General features: G+C 40.3%; 1 protein-coding gene across 3 annotated transcripts; it reads left to right on the top strand.

Moving 5' to 3' along the window:
* Positions 1–285: 285 nt before the first annotated feature.
* Positions 286–22,242, top strand: LOC139629610 (MAGUK p55 subfamily member 7-like). Of its 3 annotated transcripts, none has more exons than XM_071492344.1 (18): positions 286–1,384; positions 2,104–2,141; positions 2,440–2,558; positions 3,384–3,461; positions 4,923–5,003; positions 7,732–7,866; positions 10,185–10,266; positions 10,439–10,524; positions 11,523–11,600; positions 12,346–12,482; positions 12,600–12,658; positions 13,360–13,404; positions 16,477–16,650; positions 18,437–18,517; positions 18,628–18,721; positions 18,902–19,010; positions 19,960–20,103; positions 21,117–22,242. In XM_071492344.1, exons 2-18 carry the CDS (start codon positions 2,117–2,119, stop codon positions 21,345–21,347), a joined length of 1,758 nt encoding a protein of 585 aa, XP_071348445.1. In that variant the 5' UTR covers positions 286–1,384; positions 2,104–2,116; the 3' UTR covers positions 21,348–22,242. The 3 variants fall into 3 exon arrangements, with proteins under 3 accessions (XP_071348445.1, XP_071348443.1, XP_071348444.1); XM_071492342.1 differs by having other exon boundaries at positions 12,286–12,482; XM_071492343.1 differs by having other exon boundaries at positions 286–2,141; positions 12,286–12,482.
* The last annotated feature ends 1,557 nt before the right edge of the window (positions 22,243–23,799 follow it).

The following is a 23,799-nucleotide window of genomic DNA, read 5'->3' as shown; positions in this document are numbered from 1 at the left end:
ACTGCTACCATTGTGTCAGATGGGCCACATTCACACGTCGGAATATTGCAGAATAGAGCTGTCATTGTTGGAGAATATTAAATAGTACTTCAACTAGTTATGTCTATACGTTTCTAATTGGGAAACATCATCGTACGCAGATGTATCATTGTTTTTATATCCTTAAGACATTAAAGGATAAATTAAAAATAATTCCAGTTATAACTAGATTATCTTGAAAAAAACGTATATTTATTCTGAAAGTTACACAGTATGTGACAAGAATTAATATTTTGTCTCCCTTGGTTGTTATGTGCAAAACAATGTCCCCATATCATGGCAAAAGCTTGATGAAAAGAACTAAGTGGCCGTGTGGTAAAACTGTACTCCCCATCGCTGTTGTTTGGGCTGTTATTTTGAAGTAAGTAGCTTCATTTCCGGTATTAGCCTAGCTGTCTCTGGATAACGTGACGCAGCTGAAAACGAAGCTAGTTGGTGCTGCGGGCTCCTCCTCCGACTTCACATCTCGTTGGCTGGCCTCTTTCTGGGACACACCCACGGCCTGTCCGTTAGTCTCCTGAGCTCTCTTCATACATTAACGGGAAGAACACTTCACCCCCCATGAGCAGAATGTCTAATATTACCCTCTTCTCTCGGGAGGGTTTGGTAATATGGTGTATGGAGAATGACACAGTGCAAATACACTGGTTCTGTGGTGAGCACAAAGACGGGTACAGACTAAGCTTTATTTCTGCATTTAATCCACAGCACATGGTAGAACATTTTGCTCTCTAAATGACAGCTCCCAGTTAACCACAGAGAGGTCAGAGGTCAGAATGATACTGAAAAGCTTGTGCTCGGTTATTGCCTTGCACAGGGTCATGCCCCTGATAAATCCAGGGGACAGGATTAGGCCTAACTGGATTTCTATCGAGACATTGTGTCATTTGCATCACCCGAAATGTGATTGTCGAGGTTAGTGCAGCCCCTTTACAAACACCTTGACCTTATTACCATAAAACACAGAACATCCACATGTTCTATCACCAGACAGAAAGGCGTGACCTGGTCTTTTAGAACAAAGGAAAATGTTCTGCCGCTGACATTGCATCCAATTAAATCAGTGTGAATAATTGTCTGCAGTGACAGTCATATGTGGAGACTAAAGCTGTTGGCTAACATTATGCCCCATGCTCTTTGATTGCTGTATTGATTACCTGCCGGCTTGATTTAGGTCAGACCTGACACATATTGACTGAATAAGAGACAGTCTCTTTTACCATCCGGCCAGTCGAACACTAAATAACTTCTCTCTACAAGTGGACGTTCAAATGCAGCTCTTACTCTTTAGATATTAAGCAATATGGTCTGCCTGAGCTGGGCCTAATGGAATGGATTGTCTCTGGTGAGTGCAATTTAAGTTTTGTGTTGTTCATTGTTTTCCCAGAATATTTTCATTTATTATTTATCATTTATTCTTCATTCATCAGCTACTGAAACATTAAAATAATATCAGTGAAACGCAAATATCAGTCTCAATGTTGTCCTCTAGTCATGCTAATGGAGAGATACTGGACAATATTTGTTTAAAGACCCACATTATTTTGTCTAACAAGTGCATTTTTGTTGAACTGATTGAGCTTTTCAAGTGTAATTTGCATATTTGACTCCATTATGTTAAACTGATCAAAATCATAATATGTGAGTGTGTAAAATAAATTCATTCTGAGACCTGCAGTATTTATCCTGTAGTAAGAGTTATGCCTTCATCTTTGAACTGACCAATCAAGCAGATTCTTAAGGTCATAAAAAAATGAACTCTATGAATTTTATTGATTAAACATTCACTGATTTCATAATCTACTGACATGACCAGACATAGTGGAAGAGTTTATTACTGTAATGTTGAAATATCTCATACCAGCATTAGGGGGCAGTAATATCTCACATACTATTTTTTCCATAATATTTAAAAAACATATTTCTTTTCTGCCTCTAATCATTTCTCCTCCACTGTTTCACACTCTAGTCTCCTCTCAACTGATTACAACAAAGGAAATCTGAATATTCACAGTCCTTAAGTAGAAATTTATTGAAGTTCAAGTTTTTCCTTTCTTTCTTCAGAGTGAGGAGGAGGATGCTGAGCCGAACAGAACACAGAGGTACAGTATGTCCAAGGGATCACAGGTGATAGTCAATCTGAGGAGCACAATAGGTTTTCTATTATGGGCAAAATGTCTTTATAACTGGAAAATAAAGTAAGATGACTGTTACAGTGAAGTTTGTCATTACACCCTCACTTTAACCTTTGACCTGTCTCTGGATTATTGACCACACCTCACGACCTTCGAAACACATTCTCTAATTCAAGTACAGATGCAGGTGGAGTGCTCATTGATGTGGTGTATTTTTACGTGTGGGTGTGTCCTGCTCCTCCTCCTCCCCCTCCTCGTCCTCCAGGCGTGTGCAGGCTGCTATCATCAGTGATGTCTGGAACAGAGTCTCATACAGACAGAGAGGAGGACTACAGGTTCCTCCACAGCATGTTGATGGAGAAGAAGCTTCACCTGCTCTTCAAGGTGAAGACACACTACAATGATTTGTGATTGTTTACTTCCACTTATTTAGGTAAAATCCTTGTCCCACTTTTCTACGTTCTGCATTCGAAACGTCATTTGAGTACGAGTACAGCATTAAAAGTAAAAGTACAATATTATAGCATTATAGCATTATTCAGGCAAAACAGCTCCTGACAGTGTTATACTAAGAATGGATTATTATGTGTGTCGTACTTCAATGTTGCAGCTGGTGAATGTGAAACTAGTGTTAGATATTAAATTTTTTCACTGTTTTTCTGCGCTGTGTATCCTGTTGAGTTATTTAGTCTATAACCATGGTTACAAACTTGTAACCATAGTTGTCAAATAACGAAGTAGAATAAAAAGTGCATTATTTGCCTCTGAAGTGTAGTGACATAGAAATATGATGTAGCAGAAAATTCTAATACTCAATTAAAGTACAAGTACTTCAAAATTGTAGTTATATTCATATTCATTCATATTCATGTTCATAAATAAATGAACTTAGTTGGTAAATGTAAATTCTTCACCATTGTTAAAAACTTCACTTAAACTGATTCAGTGTAATATATTTGAACATTTATTCTGAAATTTGTATAGGTTGTGCTCTAGCTCTGGTAGCATAACAGATCTTTCAACAAATTATATTCTATTATCATAAACTAAAATAATAAGTCCGACTGGGTATTTTCCTGTTTTTCTACTGACTAACAGTACTAGCAGTAGTAGTAGCAGTGTTTGAAGTAGTACTAGCAGCAGAAGCTGCAGTTACTGCCTTTTTACTGCAGAGAGAACCTTTAATATGATACTTTACTGACATGACAGATCCACGAGCGGCTGAAGCGCTTTGAGAAGCGAAGCCCCATCCCCGTCCAAGAGCACGCAGCAAGTCTGGCCTCAGATGTAAGTGACTCTCTCCAAACATCTTTTGCAGATAGACACACTGCAGAGGATGACAGTTTGACAGCAGAGGGAACAGGGAAGATTTTTCACTGTTTAAACTGTTTCCTCTGTTATACAGATGACTCTCCTGTCACACAGAAGCACGAGCAGATCAGACATTCCTTCTCATGTGTACTGAATTATGAAATGTTATCTCCAAACTCTGTCACCTCAGATATCATCACTTGAAAGGCAATGTTTGCCAGGAGTTAGGTCACCAAGGACAGTGCCGAGCAAAAGGCTGCTAAAACCATTTTGTGTGTAGTTTAATGTTTCAGGCTGCGGGAATACAATTAATTTCAGATTTAAGATGAAGTGACAGAGAGTACGGCCACCATAGCTGTGACTCAAAAATGACATGAGGAGTGTCTATTCCCTTCAGATGCAATTCATATTTCATATACTAGTACTACTCCTCTTCATTCCTGTCACCAACCAGTCACTCCTTTACTTTTACTCATTCCTAACTAACTCCTCTGTTCCACCTAAATCATCTCCCACCTCCATTTCCTGATTTTCCCTCTGTTGTTCCTGGACAAAGTGCAAAACAAGGATGTTCTTTTACACTTTTCCCTTACTCTGTGCTTCCATCTCCCCTCCATTAGCAAACCACATTCTCCTTCCATTATCTTCATTCTTCCTGCTTTCTTGTATTCTCTCTCCTTCCTTTTCATTCGCTTTCCTTGATCTTCTCTCTATACCCTACATACTGTAATTCCTGCCATGTTTCCATAATGTCTATCTAGCCCTCTCCTCTCCCCCTTACTTCTCTCCATAGCCTTCCCTTCACTCCCTTTGCTTTAGATTCAGTTCGACAGCCACTCTCCGCCTGGCTTAAATCATCAGGACCTACTGGAAGGGCCAAACCATGGGTCTGTTTCCCCTCAGAGAGGCTTCTGTTTGCTCACAGTGGAAACTAATGACCTTCATGCATTGTGTCTCTGGAGTGTGCTGCGACATCTTGAAGCAGTAGAAGTCATTACAGTAATACGCTTGACAAGACGGGCGACTGCGCACAGTCGCTCGCCGCCTCTTCACTTGCTGCTGACAGTCAAGGCTGCTCTGTTTTAGCTGTCGCCGCAGCTGTCGTGTAGCCTTGAACATTTTTTTTTCCAACAGTGACAAAAAGACATGAAACCATAATAGGCACACAGACAAATAGTTAACATCAAGTAAAAGTAAAAGAAAAGCAAGTTGAAGGTGAACGGGGCCCTGTGAAAATGCAGGCCATAAGAAAATAATAACAGTACCGACGATGTGTCACTGGAGTCTGAATCAGATATAAGTTGATTTTACTGGTCATTTTTTGTCTCTCCTCTCCTTTCTCTGCCTCTCTTGGCTCGCTCAGGCCATGATATAAATGTATACCTCTAATTATAAAAAATACATCCTGCCTCTCTTTCTCCTTTTCTCTGGCTCCAGTTGGCGGAGGAGCTGATATATCAAGGCTGGAGAGATGAAGTCAAAGAACTGGTTGCGCTCTTTTCCAAACCCCACTTTAAGGTGAAGAATATTGAAGAGTATGTGTACTGACCTAAAACTTCCCCAGCTACATCCTTTGTCCAGCCAGATCACATCATTTCTACCAAAGGAACCAACTACTAAAAGAAATAATTCACCATCCTAGGAAATAACTCTTGTTTGCTTTCTTGGCTGAGAGTGAGCGGAGAAGACTGAAGGTTTTACAATAAATGTGAAGCTACAGCCAGGAGCCAGCTAGCTTAGAAACAGAGGGAAGCAGCTAGCTTGGCTTGTCACAAGCCTCTGTTTAAAATAGCAACTTGAGATTTGTATACTTTGTTTTTTGTATTAATGAAATAAATGAGAGATGTCCCCCCCCCCCCCCCCCCCCCCCCTCTGGCTACCAGCACTTGTAAAGCTCACCATTAACACATCATATCTCAGTTGTTTCCAGACAAGCAAGCTGGCTCTATTTTCAGTTCACTTTCTTGCTCTGCATGTCCATTAAATAAGAAACTACAGGACACAGCTCAGCTGAGCAAAGACTGGGAAAGAAGAAACAGCTAGCTTTTCCCTCTCTTAAGGTAAACAATCTGCCTATAACCTGCCAGAAAACTACAATCTGTTGTTTTTACACTGTAGTGATTAAACAAAAAGCTCTAGAGGTTATGGTTGTCTGGTAGATTGTGTTACCATTAGAGAGAGCCGGGCAAAGTATTTCCTACTGTTTCCAATCTTTATTCTATGCTATGCTAACCATATAACCATAGCTTCATATTGAACAGACAGATATGACAGTGGCATCAAGCTTCTCATGTAACTCTCGGCAAGAAAGCGAATCAGAATATCTCCTAACATGTTGAACTATTCCCTTAAGTGACTTCTTCATCTCTGTAACACGACCGCGCACACACATCCCTAAACTGTAGTTTTCTATCACTGAGCCATATCCTATAATTGCCGTTCACATGGACCATTTATGAAGCAGGAATGTTATCCAGTCAGAAGATGTTGTTTTGCTGCCTTCTACTCTAGTGCCCCAATCTGACAGGATCATTAACAGTGAAATAAACCCACTTATGAATAGTGTAGTTACATGTTCAGTCATTTTTCTAACACTAAGCTAACACTAGAACTGTAATCTGAGAGCCTAATTTCCATGCACTCATGCTTCACCGCACCTATTCTGAAGCTGTTCAGCAGTTCGGCTGAACGCTGGAGCCTAACTCACACATCAAAAGGCTTACAGCATTTTGTTTCCTACAGTCGCCTCTTATATGGGTCACACAAAGTGACAAATTAATTCAACTGTAAATTTGATTTAATTTGATTTCACCTCATCATTCTGCTCGCTGAGAGGTGCTGACATCTATTAACCACACTGGCATGGCAGCTAATCTACTACCAAGTCATGTTTATTAGTGTTCACTCATGTAGAGGCCCAGACTACTCAAATGCATGTTTCCTTATTTCAGATCTGCTGACAGTCATATTTCAGACACGCACTCACACACAGTGTATGGTTTTCCAATGAGCTGCAGAATTTGTGGCTATTCTTAATGAGGAGCTGAAGCCAGACGAGAACTAACAGGTTTGTTTAAACAGTCTTAATGACCTGTTTGTTCTTGGCCCCAACGCAGGAGCTCACACATACTTATGAGAGACACTGGGTATAATATTCTGTAAATGAATGTTTGTTTTTGAAAACCCGTCTCTGAAAGTGGCCAGAGACACATTGCTCACGCGCTGGCAGCTTCTGAGCAGAGCAACTGCTGATGGACGCTGGGATAACAAGTAGACTAACTGACAGATGGATTGGCTGATTGTTAAAATTAAGTTGATGAACAGATGTTTCCCCTCTTCTCATTCTTTCTTGTTACAGTAAATTCCCTTTTTTTGGAACTCTACTATGTGCGGGCCCGCAGTAAGAGATTAAAGTTTATCCAGAATATTGTTTTTCTGCAAACAAACCTGGGGTTTTCACACTGCCAACATTAACAAAAAATGAACTTAAATGAACTCTCCAGGCATTGATAGTGACTCATAGATCAATTCACAGCCCTGCACTGGAGAAGGAGCTTTTTTTCTAAGACATTTGTGATGCTTGAGCTGAGCCAGTGCAACTGCAGGCAGAGGGACCGTGAGTGATGTGGGGGGTTGCTCTCAGGTGGCCCACAGGCTGGCAGTGCATTCAAACTAAATCAAATTAGGCATGTTGGCATGCAGGCAAAACTGAAGGTTTGCAACCAAGAGGAAAGTGCTGAATTTGGATGCAGTCACTGTAGTGAGAGAAGGCGGGCCAGACAAACTTGTTGGAATTTTTGTGCAGCCTCATTCACTACCAAGTCACCTTAGGTGAGTCAACAGGGATTGGATTTTTTAACCTTACAACTACATTTAACCATCTCTAACCCAAGCAGATGATTAGAAATGTTGGTCTAAACCTGTGTTGGTAAAACTGCGGTGACAGTGGTTCTACAGCATGCCTTCATCTAGACTGGATGACAAGAAACGAACACATATTTTCAGTGATTACACTGGCATTTGCTCACAGTGCTGAACTTGACAGGAGCTTGACAGCCAACTTTCAGCCAATTTCCATTTTGTTTGGAGTATACTGCTGACCGTCTTTACCCAGTGCCAGTTTTCAAAATGAAACACATTAAAAGAGACTAGTCCCAGCACCGCATCCACTCACAGCACTTAGCCTACAATTAAAAGTGACATACCTGAATCCAGAGCTGCCTCTGTATTTGTGTTTCCCTCACAGAGTCTCCTGTCTGTCCATGACGCTGTGGCTCAGAGAGACTTTGAGCCGACTCTGCCACCAGTGCCCGATGATGTCCTGGAGGAGGACGAGGATTCTGTCAAAATTGTCAGTCTGGTCAAAACCAAAGAACCCCTGGTCAGTAAACATGTCTTTGTGTTTCAAAGTTTACGTTGAAAATGAAATGTATCTCCTTTTTGGCTTTTACATGAAATGTTTGACATTTTGGGAAATCCACTTAGATTTTCTTGCCAAGAGGTAAGGTGGTTGGGTGTTTAGCTTAGCTTAGCATAAACAGGGGGAAACAGGTAGCCTGGATCTGTCCAAAGATTTTCAGACGTACAGATAAACTGTTGTTTCATGTGAATTAATAAGCTTTAGATGTGTTGGTAGAAAGATTTTTAAAATCTTTTTACTGAGCTAGGCCAGCTGTAGTCCTCTGCTTCCAGTCTTTACGCTAAGCTAAGCTAAGCTAACCTAACCTAACCACCAAATTGCTAGCTGCATATTCATATTAGAATACACACATGAGTGGTATCATTCTTCTCAGCTAACTCTCAGCAAGAAAGCAAATGCACATATTTGAAAAAAAAAACTGACTGCATTATACACTAAAATGTTGTTATTGTTAATCCTTTAAATGTTAATCCTGTTGTCACAAATAATGACCCAGGAAGAGCAGTTTCCCCGACCATAAATAATAAAAGAATGTTCACTCTACCTATAAGCACTCTTATAATGGCTCTGAGAGGACAGCTATACTTGGCTACACGTAAACCTGTTTCTAATTTGGTATACCTGGCCTCCCAATGCACATGAAACAAACACAAGTATTTAAGTTAAGACAGCCATGTAACAGGGTAAATGCACCTAAAAATGTATAATTTGTACAGCAATGATAACTGACATACACAAGCAGTTCAGAGGAATGAACATATCCTCTAAAGTCGAAGCTGAATTTATCTCTGGCGACTGAATTCATGACATGTTGTCGAATAGCAAGCCCGCTAAAGCCGTGTATGCCAAGGTGTAGCAGAACGACAGCCCTCGGAATGACAGGAAACATAAGGAAAGGTTCCTGCAGCCGCCTGGATCACCTTCGCCACTGGGCTGCCGCTCGCTTTCTTCAACTAGGAATTTACAGAGTCAATTCTTCCACATCTTTGTTGCCATATATCTGCTGTGACGCACAACATAGTTTCTGCATTATTGTGTGTAAGTGTGTGTGTGTTTGTGGCATCTAAGTATGTGCAGTGCATGCTGCAAAATATATGCCTCTAAATGGAATCCTTTAAAGCAGTATTTTGAATTTAAAGGGATTGGGATAATTTCTGATGTAAATCAACTTGTTTCAAGGTCTTTAATCATAGCTCATTTTCTTTATACTACCAGAATGATCTGTCTAATTCCACCTTGGGCCAAGCCATTGTCACTTATTTCTGGAAATTTCCTGGATCAAGTGAAACTAGACTGAAAGCTAATGAAACTACAAAGAGCACATACCTCCGCCAAGGCCGCAAAATCCTCAAAATTTGTTATTTTAATAGTAAAAAAAGTTCTTTTTTTCCCTTTATTTGCATCTGGATGAAGATCACCATAAAATACATATAGTGATGGACAGCTGTGAGGTACATACGCCAGATTTTGTCCATTCAAGCAGGCCCAGTGTTTCATTAGAAAATACCAGAAATATTAAAAAATGCTCTCAGTTAAAATTCCCTTTTAAAAAATTCCTGGATCCACATAAAAAACCAAGCATTTGTTTCTTAACCTGCGGCCTCACTTTTACCAAATTTCATTGAAACCTGTTGACGTGTTTTTGAGATATTCCACCGACTAAGAGACAAACAAACAAAAATAACCCCAATAGCAGCTAGCAGCTTGGCGAGCTAATATTTTTTTATGAAAAATACGATTTTAGGGTAAAATATGAGAATAATTAACTTAATGATGGACATTTTTTGCAGTGTGTGTATGCTCGTGTGTGAGCGGGAATGCTCTTAGGACCAATAATAAAGACCATACTTTTGTATTGATCCCAAAACTAGATTGGAAGGGGACTGACCTTTTTCTGACTCGGTCTCTTTGATCGATCCAGCATGTTCCTGTTTTCCAACAACAGGGTTACACCCGAGCGTGAGCTGATTGTAGTCAGCTACATAAGATGCTCTTTCCATTGCGATTTGCTCCACATCAGTAACATCTGTTGAAAATAATGCTGATTTGGATAACCTTTTCCAGCGCTTTGTGTGTTACATGAAGGCAGCTGGCTAAATGGTCCCGTCTCGATACAAATAACCTTCGTTGGAATGAGGTGACTCTGAAGAAGAAGCTTGTCTGGGCTTTAATAAAACCAACATGTTGTTCTCATTCTCTATTGTTTGACCTCTTTGCCTCTGTGCATCTGCTCTTCTGTTTGTCCATCATTCTTTCATTCACTCATCACCACCCTCAAGGGGGCAACAATTAAGAGGGATAAAGCCACTGGAGCCATTGTAGTGGCGAGGATCATGAGAGGAGGTGCAGCTGATAAAAGTGGTAAGCTGATAAACTCTCAGTCATCCCAGTTGTATCCAATCCTTGACCACAACTGTGCACAACTGTACCTTTATATTATGATGTAGTATTTGTCTGATGGTCTGTAGTAAATGTATGTCACAGAGAGGAGAGTGTGGTGCAATTTTCTTAATGCATTTCCAACACTTTGAAGGACTGATCCATGAAGGAGATGAGCTGAAGGAGGTGAATGGGATCTCACTGGAGCACAGGAAGCCAAAGGAAATCCTTCCTCTGCTGGTTAGTTTCACCTCTGCTGTTCAGTCACACTGTTTGTTCAATATCTTCCCATTGGATGTTTTTCTTATATTCTCTTGCTCTCATCTCCCAGATCTCATGATATTCATAAATAAAGTGTCAATCCATCTCTCTATACCTTTCAGTTTCTCCACCATGTCTTTGGCTGAGCTCTAGCCCAAGTTGTTCCTACTGAGGATGGAAAAAAAAAAAAGACGAGTCCCAAATATATAGTTTAATTTTTAAAAAGTAATTTCCAATAACAATTGGGCACTGCAGTTTTTAGCAAATGTTACGCTGACAGGACTAAATAGCACATTTGTTTGGGACTATTTCCTGATGCAGATTAATGCACATTTGATGTGCTGTTGATTATTCACATTAGCAGTTGTTCAAATTAAACTGTAGTCACCATGTTCATGGTGATGCGGGAACTTGTTACCCAGTTCAGTGGTGTGATTCATTGACAACAATGGAGCTCTTTGAGGCAGAGGAATAACCTGTATCAGGCTTTAGTTACAAAGGCAATGTTTGTCAGTTGAATCAGTCAGTTGTTGGTCTTGTTTTTTTCATTGGCTTTGTTGACATGAGAATCACAAGGACTATCCATTGCCTCTCCTTTAAATGAACATGAAGCTACAAGTGGGAGACAGTTAGTTAGACAGTTGGTTTAGCTAAAAAAGTATTTTTTTTCCTTAAAAAAATGTTTTTATGGCATTTTGCCTTTATTGGACAGTTGATTAAATAAATGTGTTAAACATATCACACAGTGACCTTTAAAGGTGCTGTAGATGGATTTTTTTTCATTCAGAGAGGCTAGATGTTTCCCCTATATCCAGTCTTTATGCTAAACTAAGATAAGATAACTGGCTGTTGCTTCATATTTAGCATATTGACATGCTATCAATCATCAATCTTCTCATCCAACTCCCTGAAAGACAGAAAATATGGGTGGTTTCCAAGGTAAATTATTAATCTTTAATGCCACTTTTTTTGGACAGACTTCCTCTCAGGGTGACATTACATTCAAGATCATTCCTGCCTCCTCCAAGGAAGGACTGTCTTCAAATAAGAGGAAGGTACAGTAAATATTAACTGAACATATTTCTGTACTGTGTCTTGATTTTTTTTGTTAGCATTCAATCTGGCTGCTTGGGGAGAGCTGCCCACCTGTTTTCAGTAAGAAGAGATTAAATCAGTGGTATCTTATGTGTTTGGTTATATTTTTTTGTTTTTGCCATGGTGCTGTCACTACAGTAGTGTGGTTGTCAAGAAGTAAATTCAGATCAGACAGTCAAGGATAAGACACTCATTAACTTTGTTACAATTTACAGCTTCTTTGTCATTTAAAGACTTGATTTATCATTTTGTACACATCCCATCTGTTGAACCCTATCCACTCATTTTAACATTAACAATAAATCAATACACCTAATGTAGAAAATTTCAAGTTCAGGTTCCACAATCCGTTTTTGTTTAGAAAGATGAAGTGGATCTCCAAGCTGGAAACTGTTAAAGCGAGCGAGCAAGCATTATGCAATGGATTAGGACAAATTATTTTCAGTGATTGTGGTCGTTCCTCAAAAATGACACCAACACATGAGAAGAAGCACCAGGCAGAGATGTCCACTGCTGGGATAAAGAAGCCCATGAAGCTGCAATAGAAAAAGAGGCACATGGATAAATAAATAAAGTAGTAGTGCATTTTCTTTTGTCACCAGTCTGTTTGATGGCTAAACATATCTAATGATTTTCTGTGCTAAGCTCTTCGTACGGGCTCTTTTTGACTATGACCCAAACGAGGATCCCACTGTCCCTTGCAAGGATGCAGCGGTTTCCTTTAAAAGGGGCGACATCCTCCAGATTGTCAGCATGGAGGATGACACCTGGTGGCAGGCCTGTCACCTCACAGACAACGACAGTCGGGCAGGGCTCATCCCCTCACAGCAGCTACATGAGAGGTGGACTTTTTATGTTTTCACTCACTTAAACAACAAAGCTCTACCATATAATACCTGCAAGTCATTTTAATAAAATCCTGTCATGATTCAGCCTTGTTTTATCTGGTTTTCTTACAGGAGAGTTGCACTGCAGCGACCCAAAGGCCTGTTCAAGCCTCGGCAAGTTAAACCACCAGGTGCTGAGCCAACATTTGTCCATAAACTCACCACACCTGAAAAGAATAAAAAACTTTTAACACTTTCCAATAAACACATTAGAGCTCCTTCAGTGCTACGCTGAGAGGTGAAAGGTCATATCTGAAGGCCATGGTCAAGGTCATGGGTGAGCTCTGCTGCCCTCCTGCAGTACTCACAACTTTTGTTTTCTCCACATGCTCCACAGATGAGGGGGAAGGTATTGTCTGTTTAAATTTGCTTTTGAAAACTTAACCATTGGAATGATTGACATAATATAATACACATGTATATTTTAGGTTTTGGTTTTGGTTTTCTAAAGATTTAAAGAGTTGTGTTATCCAAAGATAATAATCATGTAATTCTCCCCACATCATATTTCCAAAATGGAGAGGATTCTGAGAAATGTTCCTTTGTTGTAACCATGCATGTTTAAAGTATCTGGCCTCCGACAGTGTCCTTTAGTTTTTCACCAGCAATCACTTTGTAAGAGTAAGATAGTTATTAATATTTCTAAACTGTGGATATCATGTCTAAATAAAACTATTATTAGAATTTCCAAAGCAAAATATTAAGACATTTGGGTCAGAACATATGTTAATACTTTGAGTATGAAATTTCAGAGGAACGCACATGTCATCCCCCTGTGGTTTGGATCCACAATTTCCTCACTCTTTCCTCTTCTCTCTTCCTGTTTTTCCAGTCATGGAGGATGTAGACTATGGAGCTATAACAGGGATCCACATTGGTGAGATGTTTGACTTGTTCCACACATATCCCACTGAAACTGGACAAGGGACCAATACAGTATGAAACAAGACAGTACAACTCAGAGCAATTTACAACTCACAACAACATACATATATTGAATATGTATTGAAAAACAGATGGAGGAAAATCAGCAAGAAAGGACACCCCAGTTATATTTACCATACAGACCAGTGCATATGATGATGTAGTTTTGTGGTTTGGAGATTTAGGGGGAAGGACTAGAACAGCAAATGTGGTTTTACCTTTCCCATTTATGCCATTTGTCTTGATCTCATGGATTGGATATGATGTGCTTGTGTGTATTTGCCTGTGTGCATTTGAGCAGTGCAGGATGTTCATGTGGGGGTGTGCACTTATGGCTGATTGTAAAAAGGCTCCCTACGCCTATACAAGGCAAGGTAATTACAGATGTTGCATTATATCAATTCTAAGAGTCATGTGCATTTAATAATGTGCACTTCATCTTATCTCAGGCCAGGTTCCACCTGAGGACGTGGTTCAGACTCTGTGTTTCCTCTTTGTCTGGCATGTAAAGCCTTATTGATGCTGCACAACCGCATGACTGCATGCAGGGTAATCAGAGAGAGAAAGAAGGCAACACGGTGGAGTATTACAGAAACACAAGTGAAGACATGGTTATGAGGGTAAAACCAAGCTAATACCTTGTATTCAATTTTCAGTTTTAGACTGTGGTTATCTGTCAGGTTTTTTTTAAAGAATAGCTTCACATTTTGGAAAACTGTGTATTTGCTTCCTTCCTAAGAGTTATATCACTATCATATCAGTTCATTAAATGTTAAGCAAAAGCCAGCAGTCAGTTCAGTGTTGCCTACTACTTTCAATGGAAAGTAGCTAAGGGCTACTTGAAAAGTTGCTAAATGAAATGATGCAATAATGTCAGCTGCCATGTGGACTGAATGTGCTGCTGCAGGTGTACCTCTCACTTGCACAACAGTTTGGCAACTCTTCTATGGAAAGTAGCTGAGATTTGCCCAAAAAGTCACTGGATTTATCGCTACGTGCTTTTTTAGAAAAAAAAAAGAGAAAAAAAAGAAGTCTTAAAAGGGGTCTAAAAAGTCACCACATCTGCTGATAAAGTCGCTAAATTGGCAGAACTGAGTCAGTTGGTTTACATTAGCATAGCAAGACTGGAAGCAGACAGGAAGCACCTAAAGCCCCATTAATCTCCTTGTTTTCAGACCTTGGTTTTTATATGCATTGAACAGACAAATATAATGCCTCACACTTGTGTACACTTACACTTATAAACTAGCTAGGTAACCCTGCCCACCATATATCATTTTGAGTTGCTGTGGCCAAGGTAATATAGACATACTCTGGTAGTAGTTAGCAAAATTTGGTGCAATCACATTTGAAGGATTAAATTAAAATCCTTGTCATATCCAGCCTATATATTCCCTTTCACTCAGGTATATGTCAATAAGTTGCTAAAGATGCTTTAACTTCTGTTTCACTTCATGAGCAGGTAAAAGGGTGGTATCAGTGTTTTTGTCTCACCCTCAGACCCAGACTTAATGTCCACTCCTTTCCACTGCATATCAAGGTTCAAATCATATAATCTTAACATGAAGGATTGAGGCTCAGTATGTAACCACTTAGGCTTATCTCTCCTCTCACCCTGACTTCATACTGTCTCGATTGCAGAAATATCTTGTAGCATTTCCAAAACTATTCTAGTTTTTTTTTCAGCTGAGAGCATTTTCAGTAACAGACAAATTCCACTGTCAGAATTATTTCAGATTGCATTTTACAAGATGTTTTCCTCCATACCTTATTTCACTCTAGAAAATAAGATTCCTCATCTGCTGTATAACATTTATACAGTATGTATTACCCCTTCACATTTATGGGTGAAATCATCAGTTTAAACCCCATGTAAACAAAAGTTTGAAATCCCTGCCCATAGTGCCATGTTTCTTAAAATGAAGCCCGGAGAGGAAATGGACAGATGTGCTTACAAAGTGAAATTACAGCTGACGTCAAAGAAAGCCTGGCACCATCACTTAGCTGTAGTTAACATCATGAAAGGGAGCGAGCCTGCCAAGCCAGGCCAGACCACAGCCGCATGGCAGACACTGGATGTCAGACGGCCTACAAGCCACACATGACAGACTGATTTGTTGTCTCTTGACTGAGATTTGTGCTGTTCAGGTTAGTGCTGCCACCCTGACTTTGGGTGTTTATGACTTCATGTTGATGGTTCTAATGATGTTAAATAGTTTTCTTGTTTTCACTTTTATTCAAGTGCTGCCCCAGTAATGCACCAAGGAAAGCAATGTTAAATTGAGGAGGAATCATGAAAGTGAATTAAGTCCTGAAAAAAAATCAAGCCAATTAAGTTATCTCAAAAAAAAAAAAAGAAATAAAACAAAATAAAAGGAAAATAGACCAAATAAACCATCATGGTGGTTAAATATGGCCTAGTTTTAGCATTCCTCTTCCTTTTGTCTGTCTAGCTTGGGTTGAATTAAGGGAACAAAATGAATATGTGTATTGTGAAAGAGGTCAACAACAGTGAAGTGTCACCAAGTCCCCCTGTACAAACAGTTTAAGCTTTTCTCAGCTCTTTGTTTTGGTTCACTCTCACTGCTCTCATCAACCTCATTTCCAGCTACAGCAGGTAACCGCTATCTGTTATCATGTGAAAACAAAGATTGGTGCTAAAAAGAGAGTGAATAATCGACTGACATTCCTCTTGTGACAAGAAATGTGACAAGAAATAAATGGTAATGTTGCTCTGTATCCGCTGGATATGTAAATTGGTACAAATTGTTTGCTAACACACTCACAATATCAACATTATGAGCTGATAATACGCCTGATGTTGTGTTGCACTGAGTTCAAATGGACAAAAAAAAAAAGAAGAAATCAATTAATGCAGGTTTTAGGGCTGTCACAATGGCTATATCCTCCTGCTAGGTTTTTGGTGATACACCTGACAGGTGGTTGGTTTACTTACTAATGCACAGCAAAATACACACACACTGATACACTCATAAAGTCTAAGGCTTCTCTATCCCTTTCCCAGCTGGTTTAAGAAGGAGTTTCCGACTTGGCAGAAAGGGCAGTCGGGCCAGAGAAGCAGCTCGGTCCAGGAGGTGGAGTGCAGGGGTACATGGCTCATTCCGTCCCCCGACTTACATAGAGGCGATCCCCTATCACAGAGACCCCAAGGACAGACACCGTCTGGTCGTTCTGGTTGGTATGTATGAGCCACATAAACAGGCAGGTTCCCATGTTGTGGGGAAACTTACTTGCCGAATACTTAAAAATTAGTATAAGAATTAGTCTAACATAGCTATATACAAATCTTAGAACATGGTAGTTACTGTGGTAATGTATACACGGTGGTCAGTTGTGTTCTGTTCTATATTATCCTGCTGCCTTTTTTTGTCCATGTAAAAAAAAAAAAAATCAAAATAACGTGATTCCATTCACTAAAAGGACAGTATTATTGAAGCTGTTGTTGATCAAAAGAAAAAGTAATGCATTGATGAAGATTTATGTTCCTGCTCTTGAGTGCAAGAACAATCCTTTCCCATCAGAACCACGTAAACACTGTCAGAAAACTCCAAGTCAGAATATATTGTGTTCTCTTAAGTTACCTAGTGGCCCACCCCAGATTCACTTCTCTGCCAATCCTGCAGGCCTGCTCTATGTATTTTTGAGCTATATCTCTCCCCAGGGAATTTCACATTGAGCCCCACTGAGGGTCTTTTTAATGTCATATTACGATACAACTGTAGGTCATCTGTGACCGAGGGGAATAGAGGAAAGATGAGAAGGGGAGAGATGGAGGAAGAGGAAAAAAGTAAAAGTGGAAGGCAGAGAGAAAAGAGAAACATAATGAACTGAAGAGGTGCAAAAACAAAACCAGATAGAGAAGAGATAAATGATAGATGAATGGAGAAAAAGGGATGAGCGGATTGTGAATATGATCCCTCATAATGTCAGCCAAGTGCTCCATCATCAAACTGGAACAGTTAAGACGGCTTGGATTTAGATTTAGACCTCTTTAATTGAGTTGGACCTTCCCCCCCGACTCTGGATTACGTTTTACTGTCTGCTGTGAAGGCCCTTCATTGACCGGAGGTCATCATTAAGAATATATAGCTTATTGGCAATGAGAGTTATAGACAGGAAAACCAAAACCTGGATCACTAAAACAGGACCAGATGGATAATGTTTGACCAGGTTGGGAATATATCCTTTTTTGTTTGCAATGTATACGCACTTAGAGTGAAACAATAGACAGTTATGCCCCAGGAAAGTTGGTGAAAGTGACTGTCAGCCACTTTAAGTGCCGCAGATTGTGTAACTCTTGAAGAAAAAAAAAGGTCAGAAGAAAGTATCCACAGAGACTGGTGATGCTCCTCTCCAGTTCTGTGGAGCAGCTGGGAATCACATCAGCAGTGTAAGAGTGGAGAGTCTATAAACTTGATATTTTGTAATGTATCGAGCTCATGCAACGCAGTGATGGAAAAGGCAGGTATGTCAGGAATCCTACTTTCAGACAGCTCTCCATTAGAGTCTGATGCAATCTGGGGCTGGAGAAACCTGCAGTAGAAGAAAATCCCAGATGCTGCAGTATGTGTGTGTATGCATGTGTGTGTGTGTGTGTGTGTATGTGTGTGTATATGTGCTTCATCCTGTGCATCCTACACTATAGTGACACTGATACTGTGTGGCTTTGCATATGTCACCTTTAGATGTGATGCTATGGATTTTCCAGAGGGTATAGGAGCATTAAACGTTCAATAGAGAGGCACAGGCAGAGAAAGAGCGAGGCTGGTTTTCAGACTGAAATCAGGATGAAATCAGAGCTCTGTCTGTCTGACTCTCTCCGTCTCTGATGATAAAGACAGATGTGTCACCAGATCACTAAGCCTATTTAATGCTGGACTTGTCGTGAGGAAAACATTAGTACACAGTGATATTGGGAATTAATACCCACATACAGAACACACTGTTTCGATCTTTGTCTTGAGGGCCCAGCGGCGTTGGCGTCAATGAACTGAAGAGGAGGCTCCTGATCTCCGATCCTGACCACTATGGCGTCACTGTACCGTGTAAGACAGACGTCCTGAAGTTTCATAACTGCCACCTTTACCTGTTGCATGCTAAATGTTTTCTCACCCTCTCGAAGCCAACTTCAGCCTCCTGCCCTGTCCTCTTTCAGACACCACACGTGAGAAGAGAAGGCAGGAGAACGAAGGGATGGATTATCATTTTGTATCCACTCACATGTTTGAAGAGGACATTCTCAATCATAGGTAGTGTACATGCAGGTGTCGCTCTTGACGTTTCCTTACCCATGGTGTTAAAAACAGCCCCTCTTGTGTTTCGTTCTCTCACTCTTCCTCTCCCTTTTTATGTCCACCGTCTCTACTGCTGACTGTTTACCATTTTGTGCTGTCTGACTTTGCTTTCCTGTCTCTTTCTGTCCTGTATAGGTTTATAGAGTATGGGAGATACGGAGGTCATTACTATGGAACAAGTCTTGACTCTGTGCACAGAGTGATGGCTGAGGGCAAGGTGTGCCTCCTGGATGTACACCCTAGTGTAAGTAGTATGTCATCAAAAAAAAAAAGAAAAAAAAAAAGATTTACATTATGTTTACATAGTCAACTGAATTTAGATTAGTGTCCAAGAAGGAGGTTTTTGAGCCAAAATAATGCCTTGTCCTTGGTAAATCATTCAAACCGGTGCCTAATATTAACACAGAAAACGATTTTTCCTTTTCATTAATAAAAATTCACAGTTTTCATGAAATGACCTGCTAATCTTTTAATAAGCTGCCAAGGTCATATGTGTCACCACTACAGGGTTTAGCTCCTGGCTGTGGTGCTTCCCGCTTGGCCTCCATTGAACACAACGTTCACATGGTGGGAAGCCTGTGAGGGATCACATGCTACTGCTTTGTCACAGTGTCTGTGCTGATGAGTGTGAGCCCCCACATGTTACGTTCTGCCAGTTAAGGTCTTGTCTGGTGTCACTGGTGTCTCCATGTGTATCAGGGGACGCTCACAGCTGTCTGTGCTCTCCCCAGGTCGACAGTTAGCGATTACAAATACTGTGGTGCATGAAGGCCGCCCCAAAATTGAGACAAAGGAGTATGTCAGAGACAAAATAAAATTTAAAATTAAAATGAGATCTCTACTTGAGGCTGTTGATATGATTAATGTTATTGCCTGTGCAGCATTTATCCGGTCTGGAAAGTAATCTGTTATGATTCAAACCAAGAATGCTGTCATCACTTTTGCTGCAAAACTCTCATATCCAGTTGCAGCTTTTAAGATGATGCACCATTTGCCACGTTTGAAATAATGCTAGTAGCTTCACACTATACAAGGATCTCAAGATGGAATAATAATGATTTTCTGTGCCAAAGGGCTGATTGTCTAAAATCTTGGTTTATTCTTTTAACATGTGTCTATTCTGTTTAGACAGCTCATTGTAGTATAAATACTGCCTTCATCTAATCCCTCCCTTTCTGTTTTTGTCATTACAGAAAATAAAGCATGTGTACACATCTGAATTCAAACCATACGTGGTGTTTGTTAAACCCCCGCGCATTGAGGAGCTCCGTCTCACCAGGCGGAGAGCGAAATTCATCTCTGATGACGAGGACACAAACCCAGTCAGGATCTTTTCAGTAAGAGAAACTAAAAAAACAAACACACAACACACATTCCACCAGGCAACATGTGAGCAGTCAGGTGCTTGTAACATGCAGTGAGGTCAAACTCCCTGGCCATAGTATATCCACACAACCCAGAGACATACACACACCTGAACTCGCTTACTCATGCACACACCTTGCCTTTCACATGGCTGAGGCTGTGGTTTGTATTTGCGAGACATTTAAGAGACGAGGGGGGGGGGGGTGTTACAATGCTGCTTGGTGGGTGGCTTCTTGTTCCATGACTTACAAATAGGTGAGTACATCTTATCCAGAAGATGCAGATGTTGTGTGTATGTAACAGTCTGAAAGAATGATTGACAGAGGGAGGAGTTTACATTTCATTTTGCTCAAGACAAGAACCATGCATGTTTAATGGTACATGTGTTTCAGGCAGGACAAAAAGATGCTGGGTCACTTTCATAATCTCCATCTGGCTCCTCAGTCAGTGTTTGCTGCCCATGTTGCCCCTATTAAACCCACAGGGTCACACACCTGTGCTGCAGCACGGATGGACTTTGCCCAGTACCTAGCAAAACAGCCCTTAGAGAGTCCAGCCACATCGAGCAGGGCTGTGCTTTCAACTTGTACTGCAGCTGGTGTGAAAAGGCCTCTTATCCTTTACTCTCAGCGTGTAACGATCTGTTACGCCTCGGTCAGTAGAGCTGAATGGTCATGGGGATCCTTCCGCATCCATGTTATGTTACAGTATGTGCAGATTACTGTGAAACAACTTCAAGCTGAATGTTTTTGTCACCATATGTTCAGGCTTTAGCTCCGTTAGCTTTCCATCAACAGTGTTTGTCATATTAACAATGATATCATCATTAATCATGAGTTCCTGTTTTTATTATTTTTACTGTGCAGGTTCTTCTCTTCTCTTGCTTTATAGTTAATAAAAGGACACACAAATCAGAACACTGAAAAGATCTGAATAGAGCTATAAGAGACCAAAAAATGCAAACAAAGGTGTTCTCTTTTTACAGGAGGAGGATTTAGAGGATATGATTGACCTGGCTGAAACCATGGAGAACCAGTACGGTCACCTGTTTGATAAAGTGATTGTTAACGGGGACATCGCACTGGCGTTCAGGGAGTTGAAGGCAGAGCTCAAGAAAATCGAGGAGGCAGAAGTCCAGTGGGTTCCTGCAGAGTGGTTCTGCACCTCACCAACAGCAGCACGGAGAAGTTGTGGACATCTGACCGGCTGGATTTGAACTTTAAGCTCTTTAGGAAACTGTAATTAGTTAAATTTATCCCAGTAAAGAATGTATTTGTCTTATTAATGATTTCTGACAGAGCTGTGCTTGGCGGAAGAATATGTTAACTGAAAGTTTTCCATAGGACACACACAAAAAATAAATAAATAATTTATTAAGTACATGTAAAATATGTAAGAATTCAAAACCTTCAACCTGACATTGAATTTCTGTCATATTTCGAATATTGTTCCTTTTGTAAACAAGTCCCGTGATTACCTCAGTTTTCCACAGTGTCCCTCAGTGTGTATCTAATTAGGCAAACAGAATCCATCTCTCTCTCTGGTTCTCCCTCCGTCTGTCTCAGAGCCAGTTTTTCTGTTGGCATTTGGCTGAAATAACGTCGGCTCGTAGGACGAAGAAGAAAAAAAAAAGAAAAAGGAAACTCTCCAGAGCTTGTGGCTGAGTGTAATCCCTCTCTGCCAAGTCGCAAACATCAGCATGTAATTATTCTGACAGCTGCTGCACTTCAATTAACTGTAATGTACACCAGAGAAATATTATTAGTAGCAGTCGGGGAGACGTTTTGCCAACAATATGCTGTAGAAAACAGGGACACAAACAAGAAAACAGTCAATCAAAAGCAGAGACAAAGCAGAAGGAAAACCTTTTTTCTGTCTGTATGTTGTTTAATTGTGTATGCTGTATATTGTGTTCATTTCATAGATGAGGACTATAAAAGTTGGTACGAGTTTCAATCACTGTAGCATCTTAGCTGTTGAAGATTTTTAAGGCTTGAAATTGTGTATTTTCATGCGTCCTATGTTGAAAATCAGCTTCATTACAGAATATTACTCGTGAAAAGGTCTTTTTTTATGAACAGTGGAGACAATTAAAAATAACTGGCAGTGACTTTCCATTAGTGACTCTCCATTAACAAATACCCATATCTGAGCATCACAGCTGCGTGTTGGGGGCAGATTCTACTGTTCTCCTTCACACAAGCTGCTTCTTCTAAATCTTTTTAATGGCTGCATTCCTTTACATCTGTGGCGTTTCCTTTCTCTTTTTGGTTGCTGTGCTCAATTGGGTGTGAAGAAGTGTTAATGTGTCTATCATTTTGTGTTTGGGAGGAAGAGGGAGCAGCATGATGTGGAGAGACGGTAATGGCTTTCAAGGGACATGGGCCTTCGCAGACGCACGGAGAGAAAGTTATGACCGCACAAAGCTCAGGCTGAAGCTTGACATTGTGGATTAGGCTGCGGGGATACCATCAGGTCTCAGGTATTTATTTTACCTTGGCAGGCTTATTGTCAGTGTCTAGCACAACTAAGTACACAAAGAAGGCTGTGCCACAAATGGAGTGCTGGACTGGAGATACATTTATTGGTGTGTCTGCTTGTCTCCTGGGCACCAAACCCTACAAATCAGTCTGTCAGGACAACAGTCGCACTTCTGCCAGGCCTGAAGCCCGACCTCAGCCAAAGCATGGCAGTATAATTTCATCACACCACTGAGAATCTGCAGGCACCCTCTGAGATCATAACGATGCCATTAAAGACACCCGGGTGATCCAATGAAAACTCACCGTTTTATGTTCATTGCAGCTCCCACTTCAAACATTACACAGAGGTATGAGGTCAATTGGTCTTGGATAATTTGGCTAAGTCATGCCACTGTCTATTGGAAGTATGTAAAAATAAATATGACTGATGTTGAACAATATCTTCGTCTTTGCATGAGATATTCATAACCTTTAAACAACCATCACACTAAAGCACATGCTTCAATTATATGGGAGTAAATTACATAAACCTACAGTAAAGAAGGAAGGGGAAAAGCTTTTAGTTCATCAGAGTACTTTAAATTGAAAGTGTTCACTAATTGGAAGTCTACTGATTTCTATTTGCTTATATTGACACATGAAGGCCAAAACATACAACTCTGGAAAACAAAAGAATAACTCAATCTTCCTCTTCAAAATAAACAATTGAATTCATAAACAATGAACTACTTATACAATACACTCAGGGATTTTGTTGCTACAGCCTTCATTGGTCCTACATGCCCTGAAAGTTACACTGGCTAATGTTAGCAAATTTAATGGCTGTTAATTAATGGCTAATTAACACACTCACACATGTCCTGCCATATTTGTTCACCTTTAAGCATGTCTCAGAGACATTTCCCTGGTTTCATTACAGAAGTAAAACAAGACGTACACAAGCAAACCAAACCTCACCAGGAGACGTTTAACTTTTTAGCCACTTTGGAGGCAGCACAACAAGCTGTACACGCAAGACTGACATTATCAGCTTAAAAAGTTGTTATTGTAAACCTGTTGGCAAACAGTTGCCTATATTCATGTCCAGCTGGCAAAGTGCAACATTAGCCTTCGTTTAGAGTCGTGTTTCTGACCACATGAAAAATGTATTCACTCCCTTTTTAGCTCTGTTTTTGCTTTCCACCA

This window comes from Trachinotus anak, unplaced genomic scaffold (assembly GCF_046630095.1).
Source record: "Trachinotus anak isolate AG129_WGS33_773 ecotype Australia unplaced genomic scaffold, CSIRO_AGI_Tana_v1 ptg000012l, whole genome shotgun sequence".
Taxonomy (NCBI): Eukaryota; Metazoa; Chordata; class Actinopteri; order Carangiformes; family Carangidae; genus Trachinotus; species Trachinotus anak.
The sequence above is the reverse complement of the archived record's forward strand: the minus strand, read 5'-3'. Positions and strand labels throughout refer to the sequence as shown.

Excerpts from the sequence above, each read along its gene's own strand:
- LOC139629610 (XM_071492342.1), top strand. The coding sequence starts at position 2,117 with ATGCTGAGCCGAACAGAACACAGAG. Across the intron at positions 16,651-18,436 it reads CCGTCTGGTCGTTCTGGTTG|GGCCCAGCGGCGTTGGCGTC; the intron begins GTATGTATGAGC and ends CTTTGTCTTGAG. Across the intron at positions 20,104-21,116 it reads ACCCAGTCAGGATCTTTTCA|GAGGAGGATTTAGAGGATAT; the intron begins GTAAGAGAAACT and ends CTCTTTTTACAG.